The 23,445-nt window shown below is 38.3% G+C and overlaps 1 protein-coding gene across 14 annotated transcripts in view; it reads left to right on the top strand.

The window, feature by feature from the left end:
* Positions 1–23,445, top strand: part of Uty (ubiquitously transcribed tetratricopeptide repeat containing, Y-linked) — a 160,383-nt gene that overhangs the window by 25,319 nt on the left and 111,619 nt on the right. For 7 of the 14 annotated variants that reach the window (XR_005498739.2, XM_039100676.2, XM_039100671.2 and 4 more), the window contains exons 5-6: positions 5,197–5,246; positions 10,180–10,224. Coding sequence is in view for 13 of the 14 variants with exons in the window: in XM_039100676.2 (XP_038956604.1) it covers positions 5,197–5,246; positions 10,180–10,224 (95 nt within the window). In the remaining variant the exon portion in view is untranslated. Of the gene's footprint in view, positions 1–5,196; positions 5,247–10,179; positions 10,225–12,697; positions 14,562–23,445 lie in introns of those variants that run through there. The other 7 variants (NM_001419831.1, NM_001419832.1, XM_039100672.2 and 4 more) reach the window with 2 other exon arrangements.

The following is a 23,445-nucleotide window of genomic DNA, read 5'->3' as shown; positions in this document are numbered from 1 at the left end:
TGAGTTGGAATTTTCATGAGGACATTGAATTTGTAGATTGCTTTTGGCAAAATGGCCATTTTGACTATATTAATCCTGCCAATCCATGAGGTCTTTCCATTCCTGAGATCTTCAATTTCTTTCTGTAGAGACTTAAGGTTCTTGTAATACAGATCTTTCACTTGCTTGGCTAGAGTCATACCAAGGTATTTTATATTATTTGTGACTATTATTTTATATCCACACACTTTGCTGAAGTTGTTTATTAGGTTTAGGAGTTCTGGTGGAATTTTTGGGGTCACTTAGGTATACAATCTTATCATCTGCAAATAGTGATATTTTGACTTCTTTATTTCCAATTTGTATCCCTTTGACCTCCTTTTGTTGTCTGATTGCTCTGGCTAGAACTTAGAATACTAGTATTAAATAGCTAGGGAATTTTTATTGGGATTGGTTCAAGTTTCTGTCCATTTAGTTTGATGTCGGCTACTGGTTTGCTGTATATGGCTTTTACTATGTTTAGGTATGGGCCTTGAATTCCTGTTCTTTTCAGGACTTTTATCATGAAGGGGTGTTGAATTTTGTCAGATGCTTTTTCAGTATTTAGTGAAATGATCATGTGTGTTTTTTTTTTCCCTTGAGTTTGTTTCTATAATGGATTATGTTGATAGTGAACTATCCTTGCATTTCTGGTATGAAGCCTACTTGATCATGGTAAATGATCCTTTTGATATGTTCTCGGATATGGTTTGTGAGAATTTTATTGAGTATTTTTGCATAGATATTCATAAGGGAAATTGGTCTGAAGTTCTCTTTCTTTGTTGGGTCTTTGTGTGGTTTAGGTATAAGAGTAATTGTGGCTTCAAAGAAGGAATTTGGTAATGCTCTGTCTGATTCTATTTTGTAGAATAGTTTGGATAGTATTGGTAGGAGGTCTTCTGTGAAGGTCTGATATAATTCTGCACTGACCCCATCTGGTCCTGGGCTTTTTGGTTGGGAGAGTTTCAATGACAGACTACTTCTGTAATTTTAGGAGTTATGGTGTGGTTTAAATGGTTTATCTGATTTTGATTTAACTTTGGTACCTGGTATCTGTCTAGAAAATCGTCCATTTCACCCAGATTTTCCAGTTTTGTTGAATATAGGCTTTTGTAGTAGGATCTAATAATTTTTTTAATTTCCTCAGGTTATATTGTTATGTCTCCCTTTTCATTTCTTTTTTTTTTTTAAGATTTTATTTATTGTATATGAGTACACTGTAGCTGTCTTCAGGCACACCAGAAGAGGGCATCAGATCTCATTATAGATGGTTGTGAGCCACCATGTGGTTGCTGGGATTTGAACTCAGGATCTCAGGAAGAGCAGTCGGTGCTCTTAACCACTGAGCCATCTCTCCAGCCCCCTCCCTTTTCATTTCTGATTTTATTAATTTGGATACATTCCCTGTGCCCTCTGGTTAGTTTGGCTAAGGTTTTCTCTATTTTGTTGATTTTCTCAAAGAACCAGCTTTTGGTTCTGTTGATTTTTGTGTAGTCCTTTTTGTTTCTACTTGGTGTATTTCAGCCCTGAGTTTGATTATTTCCTGCCTTCTACTCCTCCTGGGTGTATTCTAGTTCTTTTAGGTGTGTTGTCAAGCTGCTCTCTCCTGTTTCTTTCTGCAGGCACTCAGAGCTATAAGTTTTCCTCTTGGCATTGCTTTCATTGTGTCCCATATGTTTGGGTATGTTGTACCTTCATTTTGATTAAATTCTAAATGGTCTTTAATTTTTCATTTATTCCTTGACCAAGTTGTCATTGAGTATAGCGTTATTCAACTTCCATGTATATGTGGGTTTTCTGTCCTTTTTGTTGTTGTTGAAGACCAACCTTAGTGCATGGTGATCTGATGAGATCCATGGGATAATTTCTATTTTCCTGTATCTGTTGAGACATGTTTTGTGACATTTGAGTCAAGTGACATGTTTTGAGAGGGTACCATGAGGTTCTGAGAAGAAGGAATATTCTTTTGTTTTAGGATGAAATGTTCAATAAATATCTATTAAGTCCATTTGGTTTATAACTTCTGTTAGTTTCTCTATGTCTCTGTTTAGTTTCTGTTGCATAGATGAGAGTGGGTGTTGAAGTCTTGTACTGTTATTGTGTTTGGTGCAATGTCTTGTTTGATTTTAGTAAAGTTTCTTTTATGAATGTTGGTGCCCTTATATTAGATAAATATTCAGAACTGAGAGCTCATCTTGGTGGATTTTTCTTTTGATGAGTATGAAATGTCCTTCCTTATCTTTTTTGATAACTTTTGATTGAAAGTTGATTTTATTTGATATTAGAATAGCTACTCCAGCTTTTTTCTTGGGACCATTTGCTTGGAAAAAATTTCCCATCCTTTTACTATAAAGTAGTGTCTATATTGTCACTGAGGTGCATTTTCTGAATGCAGCAAAATGCTGGGCCCTCTTTATGTATCCAGTCTGTTAGTCCATGTCTTTTTATTGGGGAATTGAGTCCATTGATGTTAAGAGATATTAAGGAATAGTGATAGTTTCCTATTATTTTATTGTTAGAGGTGGAATTATGTTTGTGTGGCTGTCTTTTGGTTTTGTTGCAAGGAGATTACTTTCTTGCTTTTTTTTTTCAGGGTGTAGTTTCCCTCCTTGTGTTGGGGTTTTTCATCTCTTATGCTTTGTAGGGCTGGATTTGTAGAAAGATATTGTGCAAATTTGGTTTTGTCATGGAATATCTTTGTTTCTTCCTCAATACTAATTGAGAGTTTTGCTGCATACAGTAGCCCAGGCTGGCATTAGGTTTCTCTTAGGATCTGTATGACATCTGCCCAGGATCTTCTGGCTTTCATAGTCTCTGTTGAGAAGTCTGGTGTAATTCTGATAGGTCTGCTTTATATAGTACTTGACCTTTTTCCCTTACTGTGTTTTAATATTCTGTGTTCTGTTGCATTTGGTGTTTTGACTCTTATGTAATGGGACGAATTTCTTTTCTGGTCCAATCTATTTGGAGTTCTATACTCTTCTTGTATATTTATGGGCATCTCTTTCTTTCGGTTACTGGCTCTTTAATTTGGGAATCTTCGTTCTGTTCTATACCTTTTCTTAGGTTGGCTCTTCTCACTGTGTCCTGGGTTTCCTAGATGTTTTGGATTAGGAGCGTTTTGCTTTTTGCATTTTCCTTGACTATTGTGTTCATGTTTTCTATGGGACCTTCTGCCCCTGAGATTCTCTGTTCAACCTCTTGTATTCTGTTGATGATGCTTTTGTCTATGACTCCTGATCTCTTTCATAGGTTTTCTATCTGCAGGGTTCTTTCCCTTTGTGATTTCTTTATGGTTTCTCTTTCCAGTTTTAGATCCTGAATGGTTTTGTTCATTCCCTTCACCTGTTTGGTTGTGTTTTCCTGTAATTCTTTAAAGAATTTTTGTGTTACCTCTTTAAGGGCTTGTACTTGTTTACCTATGCTGTCTTGTGTTTCTTTAAGACACTTATTTATGTCCTTCTTAAAGTCCTCCATCACTATCATGAGATGTGATTTTAAATTCAAATCTTGCTTTTCTGCTGTGTTTGGATGTTCAGTATTTGCTTTGTTGGGAGAACTGGGTTCTGATGATGCCAAGTAGTCTTGGTTTCTGTTGCTTAGTTAGGTTCTTGTTCTTGTCTCTTGCCATCTGATTGTCTCTGATGTTAGTTGGTCTTGCTGTCTCTGACTGGAGCTTGTCCTTCCTGTGGGCCTGGGAGCCTGTGTGATCTTTTCAGTGAGAGTGTTTTTGGCAGACTGGTTGTGTGTGAAAGAGCTGTGGAACTGCCCCTTCTGTGAGAGCAATGGAGACTGAAAGGGTCCTATCCTAAGCAGGGCTTCAACGCCCCATGTGCTCCTGGCATGTCTCTATGGACAGTGAATGGAGGAAAAGTGGGGTCCCATCTGTGGGCTCTGGGCTTAGGAGGGAGAGTGATCTTGGCAGACCAGCTCTTTGTAGGCAACTTTTGTGTCTGAGAGCTATGGAACATCTCTGGGTCTTGGAGCAGATGGAGCCCAGAATGTTTTTATGTTTTTTCAAGACATAGTTTTTCTGATCTCCAAGTAAGATTCATCTTCATTAAATATTCATCAACTGCCACTACATCAGAAACTACATAAAGTCTCACCAGTGTGACTGCCTAATACAACCTAAACAAGACAATAGACATGCTAAATTGGTTGACTCTGAGTCCTAAATTTCACACAGAGAATTACAGGCTTAGAGTTGGAAAAACAGTCTTACCCAGAGAAAAACTAATTAGTTATCCAGTATCAAGCAGTCAGCCATAATAATATACACATGTGTTATAATTCTTATTATTTAGGAAAACATACATGTATGCATTTATGAACAGTTAATATTAAAAGAAGCCATGAATAGAAAGACAGTAGGGAGGGTGAGTTTGGGTAGAAAAGAATAAAAGAGAAATCGTAATTATAATCTTTAAAATAAGAGAAAAAATATAAAAAACCCAAAAGAACAGATCAGGGGCACTAACAACCAAGTCTCACATGACAGAAGTAGAGAATCATCTCTAACTAAAAATATTTGATGAGCATTTCTCTCCTAAAAATATTTAACTAAATGTGGGCAAAGATGGCTGAGCTCATAAAGCACTGACTTCTTACATCATTGCAGAACCTATTTGTTGGAAAGAGAAAATGAAACACTAAAATTTATCTTCTAAACTGTGTTTACACAATTTTTTTATTTGCCAGAGTAGTTTGTCTTTAATATTTATTTATTTATTTATTTTAGTTATTCTTGTTACCATTTTTTTCCTGTAAGACATTTCCTCTCTAGGCTTTACTTCCTCCCTATTTCTGCAGCCATGTAACCACATCTGAGTCAGGGTTTGTGGTTGGAATAAGAAATGTAGATCATCTGGGTCCCCCACTATTAACCATTCTTAGTTTTGGATTCACAGAACCTAATGATCTACTCAGTTCATGCATTCCAAAAATCTAAAACAGTTACATAAAGGTGGAAGATAAAGGATTTAGCATTGAATCTGCAGTACTGCATTTCCACAATTAAAACCTTTATTATTAGTCTTATAGAATCTTCAACATGGATTTATTTTCTGAAAATTTTATTTCACAGTACTTGTTTATTGTTGGGAAATGAGAACTTTGTTTTTAGTATCTTTTTGTGGAATCTTGAAGCACAACTGACTAATTATTTTTCTTTTTCAGCATTGTCATCTTACCAGAGATACTACAGTTTACAGACTGACTACTGGAAGGTCAGTGCACATTTCAGTGGTAATTTTGATTTGTGTGTTGAGTATACATTATAGTTAAAGTGTATGTTTTAATGACTAAGAGATGTGGAAATGAGAAAAGGGAAGTGCTTATTTTTAGTTAGATATTATCACCAGACTAATGTACAAAAACCTATGTTGGAGGATGAAAAGTATCTTAAGTTTCTTGTCTGCTTTTTGCTTTTTTTACAGTTATCTTATTTTTAATTATGGGTATGTTTTGTACATGTGAATGCAGGTGCTCAGGGCATCAGACTTCAGTGCTAGGAATATAGTTCAGATATGATTAGAGTCCTGCTAGTGCAGTATTTTCTAATTACTTTCTTGCTTTTCAGTTATTTAACTTTCATTGTTATGATAAAATACTTGACAAAAACAGTTTAATAGGGATTTTGACTATAAGGATGTCTTTTGTGAATAACCAGGTTTAATTAATCAAGGAAAGAGATCTGTCTGTCAGAGTATCTTTGGAGCAATCTGTCACTTTGGGAAGTTACTACAGTTGGATGTCTTCAGTGCTTGCTAAATTACTGCAGGTCAGAAAACAGAGAACCATGAATACTAAGTAGTTGAGTATTTTATACTTGGGACAGAGCTTCCTATATGTAAGAATTTTCTTCCTAAGGCAGTTAACCAATTAGAAACTTTACTGTAATACTTCCTTTGAGTTTGCAGGTGTCCTTCCCTAGTTCTTCTGATTACTTTTGGATTTGGATTGTTAGATCTAACAAATTTCTATACCAGCTTGTTTTGTAGGTTCATTTGCTTGGGATTTCTCATCCTTTATCATGAGGTGATCTCTATATGTGATAGTGAAATATGTTTCTTGGATGCAGCAGATAGATAGAACCTGTTTACTAATCCAATTTATTAGTCTGCATATTTGAAGAGGAAATGAGACCTCTTACATTACATTTTATTTACGAATGATCATTATTGATTCATGTTATTTTATTATTGTGGTATCCCCAGCTTTGTACCCTTGATTTGCTGATTTGGAGTTATTCTTCATGTTTTGTTGGGTGTGGTTATTAAATTCTAGTTTTCTTTCTAATGTGGTATCTACAACTGGATTTAAATTAGGTTTTACTGTAGAATGCTTTCCTTATTCCATTGAAAGTTTTACATAGTAGTCTAGGCTGGCATCTGTGGTCGCTTTCTGTCTAGGTCCATCTGGATTTGAGAGTCTACACTGAGAAGTTATGTTTTAAACTACTAATGAGTCTGCCTTTTGTGTTACTTTGTCCTTTTCTTTTACAGCGTTTTGATTTTTTGTTTGGGTTTTTTTTTTTTTTTTTTTTTTTTTTTTTTGTGGTGTTTGTTTGACATAAGGTTTCTCGTATAACCCTGTGTAATTCTAGAACTCACTCTGTATAGACCATGCTGGTCTTGCACTCAGAAGCGCCTCTTAGTGCTGACATTAAAGGCATGTACCACCATTGCCCACTTTTCTTTACAGCTTTTAATATTCTTTCTTTGTTCTGTATGTTTCGTATTTTTATTATTATGTTTTAGAGAATTCTTTTATACCTTGATGGAACCTCCTTCTTTAATTTGGAAAGTTCATTCTTTGTTTTGTTGAAAATATTTTTCAGAGCCATTGACCTGGGTTTCTTTACTTTTTCTCTTTTGTAGATTTGGTCTTTTCATGGTGTCCTACATTTCTTGGATTTTTTTTTTTTTTAATTTAACATTTTGTTTGAGGCATTCTTTTCATCTAGCTATAGATGCGGGCTAGGAGAAAAATCTTCAATGGCTGAGGTTCTTTTTCATTTCTTGTATTCTGTTGGCAAAGCTTGCCCCTGAGGTTTTTGTTTGACTTCCTAAGTTTGTCATTTCCAATTTTATCAAAGTTAATGTTTTCTTTAGTGATTTTGTTTCTCCTGATAAGACAAATTATTTTCTATTAATTAATTATTTTTTATATGCCCAATTTTGTTCCCCTTCTGTTCCACCCCTACCCTCAGACTTTCACATCCCATATCTCCTCCCTGCCCTGTTCCCCACACTCCCCCACCTCCATACTTCCCCCACAGACCTCCCCTCCCCTCCCCTCCCCTCTCCTCCCACCCACCCTACCCACCCTACCCCACCAGACCTCTAAACTTGTTGGGGCCTCCAGTCTCTTGAGGGTTAGGTGCCTCATCTTTGTCTGAACCCAGGCCCACAAGTCCTCTGCTGTATACGTGTTGGAGACCTCATGAAAGCTGGTGTATGCTGCCTGGTTGGTGATCCAGGGTCTAAGACAGCACAGGGGTCCAGGTTAATTGAGACTGCTGGTCCTCCTACATGGTGGCCCTCCTCCTCAGCTTCCTCCAGCTTTTCCCTAATTCAACCAGAGGGGTCAGCAGCTTCTGTTCATTGTTTGGGTGCACATATCTGTATTTGACTCTTTCAGCTGCTTGTTGAGTACTTTGGAGAGCAGTCATGGTAGGTCCCTTTTTATGAATGCCACCAGTAATGGTGTCAGATCCTGGGAACTCCTGTTGAGCTGTTGCCCATTTTGGGCCTGTCGCTAGATGTTCTCCAGGTCTCTGGTGCATTCTAGAGGATCTTCCCAACCTCCTTCCTTTTGAGGTTGCCTGTTTCCATTCTTTCTGCTGGCCCTCAGGTCCTCAGTCCTTTTCCCCCACCCAAGACCAGATCGTGTTCCCCTCTACCCCCACCCTCATTCCCTTTCCCTCTCCTGTCTCTTCCTCCGTTCCCCTTTGTGGTTACTTTCTCCCCCGCAAGGGGGACTGAGGCCTCCTTACTTGGGCCCTTCAGTTTGAGTTTTATGGACTGTGTCTTGGGTATTCTGTATTCCTCCATCTCAGCCTCTCCCTACCCCCTAGCTAATATCTACTTATTAGTGGGAATATACCTTGCATGTCCTTTTGAGTCTGAGTTCCCTCACACAGGATGACATTTTCTAGTTCTATCCATTTGCCTGCAAAACTCAGGATTTCCTCGTTAATAACAGCTCAGTAGTATTCCATTGTATAAATGAACCACATTTTCTGTATCCATTTTTCTGTCGTGGGACATTTGAGTTGTTTCCAGCTTCTTTCTATCACAAATAAGGTTCCTATGAATATAGCAGAACTACGCCCCTGTGGCGTGGAGCATCTTTTGGGTATATACCTAAGAGAGGTATGGCTGGGTCCTCAGGTAATTCAACGTCCAATTTTCCGAGGAAACTCCAGACTGATTTCCAGAATGGTTGTACCAGTTTGCAATCCCACCAACAATGGAGGAGTGTTCCTCTTTCTCCACATCCTCGCCAGCATCTGCTGTCACCTGAGTTTTTGATCTTACCCATTCTCACTGGTGTGAGGTGAAGTCTCAGGGTTGTTTTGATTTGCATTTCCCTTATGACTAAAGATGTTGAACATTTCTCAGTGCTTCTCAGCCATTCGAGATTCCTCTTTTGTGAATTCTGGTTTAATCGTATACCCCATATTTTGATTGGGTTGTTTGGTTTTTTTGGTGATGAGCTTCTTGAGATCTTTACATATTTCCGATATTAGCCCTCTATCAGATGTGGGATTAGTGAAGGTTTTTTTCCCAATCTGTAGAATGCTAGTTTAAGACAAATTATTTTCATTATTTCATTTTACTGTTGTGGTTTCAGGGTTTTTTTCCCCCCACAGATTTATTTATATAATCTGTTTAGGCCCTTCAATATATATATGTAGTTGCTGTTTTGCTTAAGCTATTATATTCCTCAGCCTACTACCAGTTTCTGATGAAGATATATTGCTGAAGGGATGTTTTTAGTGTTGGTTTTTGTTGTTGTTTTATTTGTGTAGTAGTTTTGTCTAGGCATCTGTAGTTAGGATGTTTGAGTTGATTCTAGGTGATATCTAGCTAGTCTTGTCTTGTCGAATGGGTATTCTGCTCCTTAGTTTTTGTTGCCCTCCCTGTATTTCAGAAAGTGTGGTGGCTGTTGGTTGTGGTAGAGAAAAGAATACCTGTTAAGGTCAGTGGGTGACAGAAAAGAGATGATAGAATTCTCTTCATACCTAGAGGTGGAAGTTGAAGGTGTAGAGGTAGTACCTACAATTACATAGCTATAAGATAGAATTCTCTAGAGAGACAAAGATGAAAGGGCTAGGGAACTCTGAGTTGGAACCATGACTTGGAGTCATGTTAAATTGGGATGAATGCTACCTGTAAGGAAGTTTTTACTGGGCTGAGGTTAAGAATGGAGAGAATGGAGAGATCTTTGCCAGGGTTGGAATCTTAGAGTTCCCTAGATAGTGTTTGTCCGTGTCAGGGACTGAAACAATTGGAATGGATTAGATGGGAGATCAGAGAGGGTTTAAAGGAAGGAGGAATGCTAGTTTCACACCAAGGTTTGACTTTAGGTAGAGTGAATGCAGAGGCCCTGTTCAGAACTGTGGGTGAAACTGGATAGATTGTATTGGAAGGAGAGTGAAAGACCCCTACCTGTGTCCCAGCCTTATTTCTTCATTGGAGTCCCAGTTAGGGTGCTTATGTATGGCAAACTGAGCCAATAATGACAGAATGAAAATGGATTGGAAGGGAAGGCTTAAACAGTCCCTGGTAAGGGCTAGTGGAAAGATTTGACACAATCACCAGGGGTTGGAGCAGTGTTGACCAACTTGTCTCAAAGACACAGAGCCTCACCTAGTCACTAGTAGGTTTCTAAGTAGGCACTAACAGTCTCTCCCTCCCTCCCTCCCTCTACCTCCTTCCCTTTCTGCCTTCCTCCTCCCTTCCTTCATTCTTTGTTTATTTTGTTTTGTGAGACAGGGCTTCTCTGTGTTGTCTTGGCTGCCCTAGAACTCACTCTGTAGACCAGGCTGGTCTTGAACACCTGTCTGCCTCTTCCTTCCTGAGTGCTGGCTTTAAAGGCATTCTCACCACCTCCCAGTTTACAGTATGTATTCTTTTTTTTTTTATTTTTTAGCTATGGTTGGTCTGCAAACTCAGATTTCAACAGAAACGTGATACAGTATGTATTCTTAATTCCATTCATCCTCATATTCTTAACTCCAGTCATCTCTCAAACTCTAGTGGTAGAGTATATTATTTTAGATGCTTATTATCCCTCTGAATTTTAATGTTTTACCTAGTAGAATCAAAGGACCATTTTAAGAAATTAAGGTATATTTTAAGTAGCTGGGTGTCATTGTACATGCCTTTCATTCCAGCATTTGGGAAGCAGAAGACAGGGGAAATCTCAGTTTGAGGCAACCATATCCCAAAAGCAATTTTTTTTTGGTTGATTATTATAGGCTTTCTCTGGTATAGTAATATTCTTCAGGTATTCCTATCATCTGTTTTTGTTCATGGACATAGAAATAATTTAGATAGGACACATACCATTGTACATTTGCATAAAAGCAACTGTTATAAGATCGTTTACTTTGGTGCACAGTACATGTGTTGGTCGTTTTGGGTAAGAGTGATACAATAATCTTTTCTTTATTTTGTGCTAAATAAAGAGAAATTCACTGCATGTTGGGGCAATGGGAACCAAACTGCTTAAGAAAAACTCGGAAAATATTGTGTTCTTTTATCTTATGACTCATGGATTCCAAATCATGTTACTTTGATGTGTTTACTGTATGTTCACTTTGCTTTCTTTTTTTTTTTTTTTTTTTTTTTTGGTTCTTTTTTTTCGGAGCTGGGGACCAAACCCAGGGCCTTGCGCTTCCTAGGTAAGCGCTCTACCACTGAGCTAAATCCCCAGCCCCCACTTTGCTTTCTTTTTATGACTGATTGCAACTAGTATTATTTATGGTAGCAAAGATTTGTTTTATTTTTTTCACTATTGATAAAACAAATTAATACAGTATAATTTTTCAGGGAAATATTAATCAAATTATATCTGATTTGTGGATATTTGTGTGAGGATTCAAGTGCTAAGGGTGACCTTAAGCAGTGTATTTCAATTAATTGAATACAAATAAATGTATCATAAATTATTAGTAATGTTGGGGTCTAGGAGTCACTTCATAAACTACTTGAACATTGATCTCTATCAGACAGGGATAGTTCATTTAATGCTATAGCCCAGGTCTGATCCATCATGGTCCAGACTCAGGAATTGACTATTATGCTGTTTCAAGATCCTATGGGTCTTTGAAGCTTAAAACCTGTGCCAAGTTATTTCACTAAGCAGGATTTAGGGATAAGGGATTTCCTTTGGAACATGTGTTTGTTGTACATTCAGCCTGCTCTCACTGGTTGGGATATTCAAATATAGCAGGGGACTTTTTTGTGTATCATTCATGTCTCAACTTGTTAACCAGGATACAAATGTTAAGCAGGAACAAAATACGACTTTGCTTATAATATTAGAAAGTGACAGGCTAGACAGGTAATAGTTACTAAAGCCTTAAAATTCTACCTAGGCTTTAACAAATAAACTGTGTTTTAGTGTGTGTTTAATTTTTCAGAAATAACTGTCATTATGATAAATCTGATGTAATGAAAGAAATCATTTCTTAGCAGATAAAAGATTTGAATAGGTTACAGTCAGGATGTGGATTATGAAAAGTGGGCCCTTGCTAGAAGAAGTTGATGGTAAATTAAATTGAAAACAATACCTTGCTTACCACAATGGATCAAATATTCTGAAAATGTACTTTAAAATAAGTTCAGTCTCTTAAATTGTCTTACTTCATAGAAATGTGAAACAAACATAGGAAAGGATGGAAATTATTCTGGGTGTAGATGATTTGGTACACAGATCTGATTGAAATTTCATTTAAAAATATTTAATGGTTATTTAATTGTGAGCATATGTCCCTGTTTATTTTTCCAAACCATCATTTGAAAACGAGAATTAGTAAGATTAACAACATTCATGCACTCATTGGTAAGTGGCTATTAGTCCAAATGCTTGAATTACCCTAGATGCATAGAACACATGAAACTCAAGGATGACCAAAATGTGAATGCTTCACTCCTTCTTTAAAAGGTGAACAAGAGTACCCTTACCAGGGAATAGGGAGACAAAGTTTAGAACAGAGGCAGGAGGAACACCCATTCAGAGCCTGCCCCACATGTGACCCATACATATACAGCCGCCCAATTAGACAAGATGGATGAAGCAAAGAAGTGCAGGCCGACAGGAACCAGATGTAGATCTCTCCTGAGAGACACAGCCAGAATACTGCAAATACATCAGTGTATGCCAGCAGCAAACCACTGAACTGAGAACAGGACCCCCGTTGAAGGAATCAGAGAAAGGACTGGAAGAGCTTGAAGGGGCTCGAGACCCCATATGAACAACAATGCCAAGCAACCAGAGCTTCCAGGGACTAAGCCACTACCCAAAGACTATACATGGACTGACCCTGGACTCTGACCTCATAGGTAGCAATGAATATCCTAGTAAGAGCACCAGTGGAAGGGGAAGCCCTTGGTTCTGCTAAGACTGAACCCCCAGTGAACGTGATTTGGGGGGGGGGAGGATGGCAATGGGGGGAGGGTGGGGAGAGGAACACCCATACAGAAGGGAGGGTTTAGGGGGATGTTGGTCCGGAAACCGGGAAGGGGAATAACAATCAAAATGTAAGTAAGGGGGCTGGGGATTTAGCTCAGTGGTAGAGCGCTTACCTAGGAAGCGCAAGGCCCTGGGTTCGGTCCCCAGCTCCGAAAAAAAGAACCAAAAAAAAAAAAAAAAAAGAAATGTAAGTAAGAAATAAGTTAATAAAGATGGGGAAAAAAAAGATTAACAACATTCTTTGAATAATTAGGTTTCTTAGGTTGGCTTATTAAGTACATTTAAATAAAAACTAATTTGCAAATGATGTGACCTTAAGTATCTTAGGACTTTTTTTGTCAGGAAGGGAAATAGCAGGAAATAGGCATCATTGTCATAAAGGCTAAAGAGAGTCACTAAAAGATCAGTATTCCTGGAGGTGGTGTGTGGGTGGGGGAAGATCAGTACTCCTTGACCTTCTCCTTGTGTAGCTTTCTGTCTTGTGTCATGATTATTTCTAGTAGTAGAGCAGTTGTGACCTGTATTGATATCCATCACTGGAATACATGTTCTGATTTGACATATTGTTGTTCCCACTGCTGAGATCCACTTTCAATCAGACTGGTAGTCTGATTTCTTTTTTAAAGATTTTAATTATTTTATATATATAAGTGTTCTATTTACATGTATGTCTGCATGCCAGAGAGGGCATCAGATCTATTATATATGGTTGTGAGCCACCATGTGGTTGCTGGAATTGAACTCAGGGCCTCTGGAAGAGCAAACAGCGCTCTTAACCACTGTGCCATCTCTCCAGCCCCTGGTAGTCTGATTGAGAAGCAGAGTGAGGTGCGAACACTGAAAGTGTGTGGGGAGCTGGGTGGAGACTGTAGGCATTGAGAACTCAAGAAGAAATAGACTTCTTGGAAGGCTGGTTCATGGGGAACAAAGGCTACTTAAACCTTGGAGGAGTGGGCAGATAGGAGTGGGTAGTGTTGAGTATGTATCATTGACGGGTGCTAATTCATTCAAATAAGAAATTTCCAGGCCCTAGCTGGGCATGACCTGATAAGGAGAAGAGAGGAAATTTAACCTGTAACCAGGTTGCCAAATTGTGTGACTACCTCACGGGTGGCAGAGGTGAGGATCATAAGGCTAAATGTACTTAGGACATGCAGGCCCAGGGCAGGGAGGTCTCAGAATGAGATTTTCAGTGTTTGGTTCCCCTTTCGCTTTTCTCTTGCTCCAGGCTGGCTCACTCATTTTTGTTGTGCCCACAACATAAATTACTTTTGTTACTTCTAGTCACAATAGTAGATGAGGGATATCTACCATTAGATTTCTAGATATATATCTACAGATTAGATACAAAGCCAACTACTCCAGAAATTAGAAGAGATAAATTAATAGAAGATAAAATGTTTGAGAAAATACAGAAGATCAAACATCTCAGCCTGTCATTGGGCTATTGACAGGAGTTTTAATTCAAATACAGGAAAAGACAGAGTGAGAGGGACCCATAATTGAACAATTTTGATGACATTTTTGTGTAGTTGACTATTATTTTGAGATTTATTATTGTTTATTTCTTTATATTGATTTATTTAGAGACAGAAATTCTCTGTATGGCTCTAGCTGTCTTGTAACTAACTCTCTTTGTAGACAGGCCTCAAACTCAGAAGCTACCTCTTCTGTCTCTGAGTGCTTGGATAAAGTATGTGTGTGTGACATTACATCTGGCCTGATTTATTACTATTTCTAAACATATGTATTTGTGTAGGTCTCAGGATTGCATGTACATGTTGAGTGCAGGTGGTATCTGTCGTGACAAGAGGAAGGCATTATGTTTGTTGAAGGTAAAGTCCTGATGATTGATTGTGAGCTACCTAATGTGGGTTCTGGAAATTGAACTCATGTGCTTTTCAAGAGCAGTAACTGCTGAGTCATCATCCAGTACTATAGTTGATTATTAGCCCCATCTTGTTTCATAAGGTGACTTTGGATGAATCATTTTAACATGGGGAGGAACTTGGTTGATGACATAAGTGCTTTTTTTTTTCTTTTGTTCCTTTTTCCTTCCTTCCTTCCTTCCTCCGTTCCTTTCTTCCTTCCTTTCTTTTTGACAGAATTTCTATTTATAGCATTGGCTGAAAAACATTCCGTAGACCAGGTTGGTCTCGCTCAGAGATTTGCCTACCTCTGCTCCTCAAGTAATGGGACTAAAGGTATGTGCTACCACTGCTGAACAAGGATGAGAGTGTTCTTGTTTCAGGTAGTTGTAGCCTTAGTCTTTTTCTTGAGGTAATTATTATAGCATAATTACTGGGAACTTGTAAGAGCTTCCCAAGGGCATGAAAGGGGTTATTGTACAAGCTAACAACAAAATACCATGCTCTTATCTTTGTGTATTCAGTTTTGGATGTGTAACCAGACTCTGTCTCAGCAAACTGAGCTGGGCCACTAGTCCTAGATAAACCAAACAAATGATATGAATTAATAAATCCAGAAAGGTTTCATTGTAATTAATCTAAATTTACACCAGGAACACTTCCAAGTCCATCATCTCTAGGGACTAACCTGAGGTTTAAGTTTAAATAGAAGATAGGAAATAACTACACATAAGCAGTTAAGACAAGGAATATTTCCTCCTACCAGTGACTGATTATTTATTCCCACTTGGTCTGAATTTCTTTTCTGTTTGTTCTCTGCTTTAGGATTGTACCCTCACCCAGTGAGATACTGCATCTTTTTCATACCCTAATTTGTTACAGTAAGAAATAATAACACTTTCCATTGATAGCATTTAACCAAGAGTAAGCTCAAGTTTGAATTCTTTTGTTTTCCTGTTTTCTTTCCTCTGTTATATAATCTGAATCTTTGCCTGTTTGTAAGTTGTTTATTGAATCTGTTCCTGTCGCTGTGTCTATATCTTTGTCCTGTTTATCCTTAATAGCACAGAAAGCATGACATCAGAAGCAATGGAATAGTTTACAGAAAACTTTAACAAATTTTAATTAAAATTAAAATAAATTAAATAATTGGCTCCAACTGATCCAGAAAGCAAACTTTGTTTGTTAGCCAGTATCCGAATGTTACATTCAGTATTTGCTGTTATAAAACTGTGACTAAAGGCAAACTGGGAGGAAAGGGAGTATTTTGGCTTGTGTTTCCACATTACTGTTTCTTGAAGGAACTCAGGACAGCAACTCAAACAGGGAAGGAACATGGAAGGAGGAATCGCTTTAGAAGCCATAGGGGAATACTACTATTGGCTTACTTCTCATGGCTTGCTTAGCTTGCTTTTCTTATAGATCACCAGCCCAGGAATGGCACCACCCACAATTGGCTGTGTCTTCTCACATCAGTTACTAATAAACACAATGTTCTATAGACTTGCCTACAACCTGACATTTTGGAGGCATTTTCTTAATTGAAGTTCTTCTTTTCATGGCAGTAGCTAGAGCCATGTATAGTCTTTGGGTAGTGGTTTAGTCCCTGGAAGCTCTGGTTGGTTGGCATTGTTGTTTTTATGGGGTTGCAAGCTCCTTCAACTCTTTTAATCCTTCCTCTAATTCCCCTCAAGGGGGTCCTGTTCTCAGTTCAGTGGTTTGCTGCTAGCATTGACCACTGTATTGCACATGCTCTGGATGTGTCTCTCAGGAGAGATCTATATCCCATCCCTTTCAGCATGCACTTTTTAGCTTCATCAATCTTACCTAGTTTTGGTGGCTGTATATGTATGTATGTGTATATATATATATACACATATATATATATATATATATATATATACACATACATACAGACTCTGAATGGCTGTTCCTTGAGTCTCTGCTCTAAACTTTGCTTCCATATCCCCTCCTATGGATATTTTTTTCCCCTTTAAAGAAGGAGTGGGAACATCTGCATTGGTGTTTCTTCTTGAGCTTCCTGTGGTCTGTGGATTGCATCTTGGGTAATTCAAACTTTTGGGCTAGTATCCACTTATCAGTGAGTGCATAGCATGTACGTTTTTCTGTGATTGGGTTACCTCACTCAGAATGATATTTTATAGTTCAGTCCATTTGCCTATGAATTTCATAAAGTCATTGTTTTTTATAGCTGAGTAGTACTCCATTGTGTAGATGTACCACATTTTCTGTATCCATTCCTCTGTTGAAGGGCATCTGGGTTCTTTCCAGCTTCTGGCTATTATAAATAAGGCTGCTATGAACATAGTAGAGCACGTGTCCTTGTTATATGTTGGGGCATCTTTTGGGTAAATGTCAGGAACAATATAGCTGGCTTTTCTTAGGAACTCTGATTTGCATAAGGTGGAATCTTAGGGTTGTTTTGACTTGCATTTCTCTGTTGATTAATAGTGTTGAATATTTCTTTAAGTGCTTCTTAGTCATTCAAGATTCTTCTGTTGTGAATTCTTGGTTGAGAATACTCTGTTTTAGCTCTCTACCCCTTTATGTAATTGGATTATTTCATTTTCTGAAGTCTTAACTTCTTGAGTTCATATATATATATTTTATATATTAGCCCTCTATTGGTTGTAGGGAAGATCTTTTTCCAGGTTATGTAGGGTATGGTATTTCTTAAAAATCATTAGGGCTGGATTTACAGTTCACAGTTTTGTTTTGTTTTTTTGTCCCTGTTATAATGGCAGGAAGTATGGTACTAGAGGAGGAGCCTAGAGTTCTTCATTTGGATTGAAATGCAACAGGAAGAAACAGTGAGGCACTGCATATTTCATGAGCTTCTGAAACCTCAAAGCCCGCCCCTAGTCACACATTTCCCTCAACAAGGCCACACCTACTCCAAAAGGTCACACTCATTCTAACAAGGCTACACCTCCTAATGGTGTTCCTGAGATGATGGGGTTATTTTCACTTAAACTACCACATCAAACTCAAAAACAAATATCACATTTTTTCCTCACTTAAGGATGCTGAACTCAGTGTTTAAACAAATGTGTTTGCCAGTCATGAAACTACAAAAGGGATTATAAGATCTTAATGGAGGTAAGAAATAGAGATGATAATGGATTACGTGTAAAAGAAATACAGAATAGGGGACTAACTAGAGCAAAGAAAGAGCCAAGTGGAGTAAGAGAGAAGTGAAAAAGACTAATATTGGAGAGGAATGGTTGAGAACAAACTATTACAAAACATATGCATAGGGGTTGGGGATTTAGCCCAGTGGTAGAGTGCTTGGCTAGCAAGCGCAAGGCCCTCAGGGTTCGGTCCCCAGCTCCGAAAAACAAAACAAAACAAACAAACAAACAAACAAACAAAAACAAAAAAATGCATAAAGATGCCAAGATAAAATCTGATTCTTTGCTAACATACAATGCTATAGAAAGGCAGACTAATTAATATTAAGAAATTGAGAAATCCAGTATTTTTTCTCATATTATACTGATTTATTTTTTCTTTGTTTTTTTGTTTGTTTGTTTTGTTTTTGACACAGAGTTTCATTTTGTAACCTTATATGGGTTTCTGTATATAGACTAGACATGCCTCATCACACCTGCTCCACCTCTGTGCCAAGCATAATGAGATTGTAAGGGTCCATGGTTCATCAAAGAATGATATCCCAGACTCAAATAGTATGTAAAAGTAAAAAGTATTTTATTCTGCAGAGGTCTAGCATGCTGGGGTCTCCCATTACCAAGATAGAGAGACAACCAAGTGACCTTGCAGGTTTAGTTTAAAGCATATTGGAATTCTGGGTAGATGAGCTTTATCTTACTTACTCTATCTGTAGGCATTCTAAATCATTATTGGGGGTGGAAACTTACTGGGGAAGTCTGGAAATTATTGCTGAGGAAGTCCAGGGTAGGTGACTTTTATCATACTTCATCTAGGGACATTCCATTGGGACATGGGGGCTGGAACCTGTTACTGGGGAGGTCTGGAAACTAAATAAATAAGCCACAGGTCTTTTCTATGATCCCAAAGTTTGGGTGAGCACCTCCTTTGCTATCCACTGTCTCTGATCCACAAACGGGTGAAAAGGTTTGTGAATCTCCAGGAAGGCCAAGGCCAATACCTCTAATAAGGCTCTTCTTAGAGTCTTAAAAGCCATGTCCATCTCAGGTGTCCATTCTCTCTTTTAAGAGGTCCCTGGTGTCTTTTAACAGTTTGGCAAGCAGTGTCTACAAAACCTGTGAGATCCCAGAAATTCCTGTACTTGCTTTAGGGTTGTTGCAACTGGGATGCTGAGGATGGTTTGCTTCCAGGTGTCCAACAGCATGTGTTGGACTTGCCAAGTTTTTAGGTGTAGTCTCCTAGACTGCCAATTTGAAACCTGCCTTCTTAGGATTAAAGGCATGTGCTATCACTGATCCAACAAAGGTATATGTAAAGGTATCAGTATATGTAAAGGTATCAGTATGAGCCTAGGACCCCCAAGATCAAGTTCTCAGCACAAAGTAGACTTATTTTCCTCAGAGGGAGTGAAAGCAGGGAATAAAAGACAAAGGCAGGAGATGGAGGACAAGGGAGAAGGATAAAGGGATTACTGAGAAGGAAGAGGCTTATTTGTTTCAGAGGGAAACAGGACAAAGGACTGTCTGTGGATAGAGAAAAGACAGACATAGGCATAGGTGGTTTATAAAGGTTTAAAGGGAAACCTCATATTAGGATAAGGTGTTTAATTTTGATTGGGTTAATTTGATGAGCCAAAGGGGACATTTTATTGTTTGACTTCATACTTTGGTAGTTGGAACTTTGAAATCAGCTTCAGGAATAGAAAGTGCCAAATAAGGGACTAGATCTTGATAGCTTTAGGAATGTAGTCTAACAGTTTTTAGCTAGGTAGTAGGAATAAGGGAGAAGAGAAAGGCCTACCAGATCCTTGCTCAGATAGCCATGCTCAGGCTGCCTAGAATCCCTTCACAGTAGTAGCCTACTCTGACCTGAATCCTGCTGATTCCACTGTTTTTGTCTATTCTGTAGGCAAGTGGTATCACAACTTAGCTCAGGAGTTTGACCATTAGGGATATAAACAGTCTTTCTCAATCTTGCCATCCAGTGTGCTTAAAAGAGATTAGGTAGTTGTTGGAGATTTAGCTCAGCGGTAGAGCACTTGCCTAGCAAGCGCAAGGCCCTGGGTTCGGTCCCCAGCTCCAAAAAGAAAAAAAGAAAAAAAAAAGAGATTAGGTAGCTATTGGTGTTTAGATAAATGTGGTTATATGCATAGTTGAGTAGAAGTTAGGCCCTAAGTAAATGAGGGAGGTGGTTAATTATTTTTATGATTCCCCATAGGAAAAGTCACCTTTTAAAAATAAAGATAGCTTTTGCATACATGTTACTAAAACACTTTATATTTTAGGTTTATTGGAAATTCATGTTGTGTGTTATATATTCATGTTGATATGCTCATTGAGGTAATGGTTTAATGCTTTACACCTTATCATTTACAGGATGTATCATTGAATCTGGAGCTCATTGATCTCCAGGGATCTTCTGTCCCTATACCACAAAAACAAAACAGTATTTCTGTATTTTAAGTGGATGGTAGACATTCAAACTCTTATCCTTATTTTATGGGAAAGGTGCTTAACTGAGTTTTCTTCCCAGGGCTAGAATTTAGCTATATTTTTTCTTGGTTTTGTTTTGTTTTGCTATTTTGTTTTTGTTATGAAATTCTTATTTTATATCTTGCCATTTATGTTGACGTCAGAGAACAAGTTTAGGACAGTGTTTTCATGATAAAATTTACATAGTCAGGCTTGGTGTCTTATTTTTTTTTTTTTTTTTTTTTTTTGGTTCTTTTTTTCGGAGCTGGGGATCGAACCCAGGGCCTTGCGCTTCCTAGGCAAGCGCTCTACCACTGAGCTAAATCCCCAACCCCAAAAGGGCATCGGATCTCTTTACAGATGGTTGTAAGCCACCGTGTGGTTGCTGGGAATTGAACTCATGACCTCTGGAAGAGCAGTCGGGTGCTCTTAACTGCTGAGCCATCTCTCCAGCCCCGTCTTATTTTTTTAAAAATGTTTTCTGATTTAGTTTTAAGATTTCTGTCTAATAAGTGGTTGTACATTCTGTTCCAATTAAGGCTTAGTTAGGAAAGGTCAAAGTGGATGTTTGAGTATTCTTTATCCTGGTAGGCAGCCTAAGAGTGTGTGTGTGTGTGTGTGTGTGTGTGTGTGTGTGTGTGTGTGTGTGTGTGTGTGTTTTATATATCTCATGACTAGATGTTCCTGTTATAGTAAATTTAGTTTTTTTATTAGATGGTTTATAAATATGTTTCTTACCTAAGCCAATAGAATATTCAAGATTTGATGCTATTGCAATGTGATGAAAAATTTTGGATTATCTGTGTTTGTATTTTTACTCTGAAGATAGTTAAATTACTGTATAGAGAAGCAACACAACAAAGTGTATACTGTGTGACTTCTCTGGGAAGAGTTGAACAAACATATGTTTATGCCTAATAGGGTAACAATGACAGGCCAAAGACTAGGAGAACCAGTGAAGTTAGTGATTTGATTCCAGGAGCAGAGGTGATTGATACAAAGACTCTCTAAAAGCCCATTCCACCAATAGTGATAACTTAAGAAGTTGCATCTATGGAACTTCCTTTCCTGTACAGTTTGTTGAGAAATTGCCTATGGAGAAAAGCCATTGTGCACAACAATTGTTGCACTTCTGTTACTTTGGGAAAAGACCTAGTGAATATTATGAAAGTTAACAACCTTCAGAAACTTTAGTTTCTGGGGCTGATGAAGTTCTCTCTTTTTGGAAATGTTTTTATTTAGAATAAATGCGTGTACAATAATGTGAAATAATAGAAGCAGCATATTATTTAGGGATTTGAGAGTGAAGAGATCACCCTGTCTTAGAAGCATGACATACTGAAAATGATCATTCAGATCAAATATGCTGTATAAGCATATGGGGAGTAAGAAAGTCAAAGAGCTTAATGGGGATTATGGGCTAAAGACATTTACTAAGAATCTAAACGTACTCAAAATTTCTTGAATTATTGTTTTTTGACCAATAATTATTAATTCTAAGAAGCCATGTTATGTACCCTATCAGTTTATTTAGGGTACAAAGAGGAAGTTTACAGAAATAAAATTGGTCCTACGTAGTTCTATAGTACTAGGAATAGTATGTTTAAGGGTTTGTCTTGAAGGAAGTTAAACTTTTCTAAAAATAGAAATTTAGGCCAAAAATAAATTAAGCAGTTTAGTACCATTAAGCTATGTTTGCTTTGAAAAGAATTAGTGACAAGTTCTCTTTATGTATCCATGGCTGTCTTGAAACTCTGTGTAGACCCAGATGACTCGAATTCATAAAGGTACATCTGCCTTTGCTTCTTAATACTAAGACTAAAAGTGAGTGTTACCAAGGCTGGCTGGCTGGATGTAGGTTATGTATGTATGTATGTATGTATGTATGTATGTATGTATGTATGTATGCATGTATTTTTTCTTTCTTTCTTTTTTTTATTAACTTGAGTATTTATTTACATTTCGAGTGTTATTCCCTTTCCCGGTTTCCCCGCAAACATCCCCCTAATACCTCCCCCTCCCCATCATTATGGGTGTTCCCTTCCCCAACCTTCCCCCATTGCCGCCCTCCCCCCAACAATCTAGTTCACTGGGGGTTCAGTCTTAGCAGGACCCAGGGCTTCCCCTTCCACTGGTGCTCTTACTAGGATATTCATTGCTACCTATAGGGTCAGAGTCCAGGGTCAGTCCATGTATAGTCTTTAGGTAGTGGCTTAGTCCCTGGAAGCTCTGGTTGCTTGACATTGTTGTACGTATGGGGTCTCGAGCCCCTTCAAGCTCTTCCAGTTCTTTCTCTGATTCCTTCAACGGGGGACCTATTCTCAGTTCAGTGGTTTGCTGCTGGAATTCGCCTCTGTATTTGCTGTATTCTGGCTGTGTCTCTCAGGAGCGATCTACATCCGGCTCCTGTCGGTCTGCACTTCTTTGCTTCATCCATATTGTCTAATTGGGTGGCTGTATATGTATGGGCCACATGTGGGGCAGGCTCTGAATGGGTGTTCCTTCAGTCTCTGTTTTAATCTTTGCCTCTCCCTTCCCTGCCAAGGGTATTCTTTTTCCTCATTTAAAGAAGGAGTGAAGCATTCACATTTTGATCATCTGTCTTGAGTTTCGTTTGTTCTAGGGATCTAGGGTAATTCAAGCATTTGGGCTAAAAGCCACTTATCAATGAGTGCATACCATGTATGTCTTTCTGTGATTGGGTTAGCTCACACAGGATGATATTTTCCAGTTCCAACCATTTGCCTACGAATTTCATAAACTCGATGTTTTTGATAGCTGAGTAATATTCCATTGTGTAGATGTACCACATTTTCTGTATCCATTCCTCTGTTGAAGGGCATCTGGGTTCTTTCCATTTTCTGGCTATTATAAATAAGGCTGCGATGAACATAGTGGAGCACGTGTCTCTTTTATATGTTGAGGCATCTTTTGGGTATATGCCCAAGAGAGGTATAGCTGGATCCTCAGGCAGTTCAATGTCCAATTTTCTGAGGAACCTCCAGACTGATTTCCAGAATGGTTTTACCAGTCTGCAATCCCACCAACAATGGAGGAGTGTTCCTCTTTCTCCACATCCTCGCCAGCATCTGCTGTCACCTGAGTTTTTGATCTTAGCCAATCGCACTGGTGTGAGGTGAAATCTCAGGGTTGTTTTGATTTGCATTTCCCTTATGACTAAAGATGTTGAACATTTCTTTAGGTGTTTCTCAGCCATTCGGCATTCCTCA

Source organism: Rattus norvegicus, chromosome Y (genome assembly GCF_036323735.1).
Source record: "Rattus norvegicus strain BN/NHsdMcwi chromosome Y, GRCr8, whole genome shotgun sequence".
Lineage (NCBI taxonomy): Eukaryota > Metazoa > Chordata > Mammalia > Rodentia > Muridae > Rattus > Rattus norvegicus.
The sequence above is the reverse complement of the archived record's forward strand: the minus strand, read 5'-3'. Positions and strand labels throughout refer to the sequence as shown.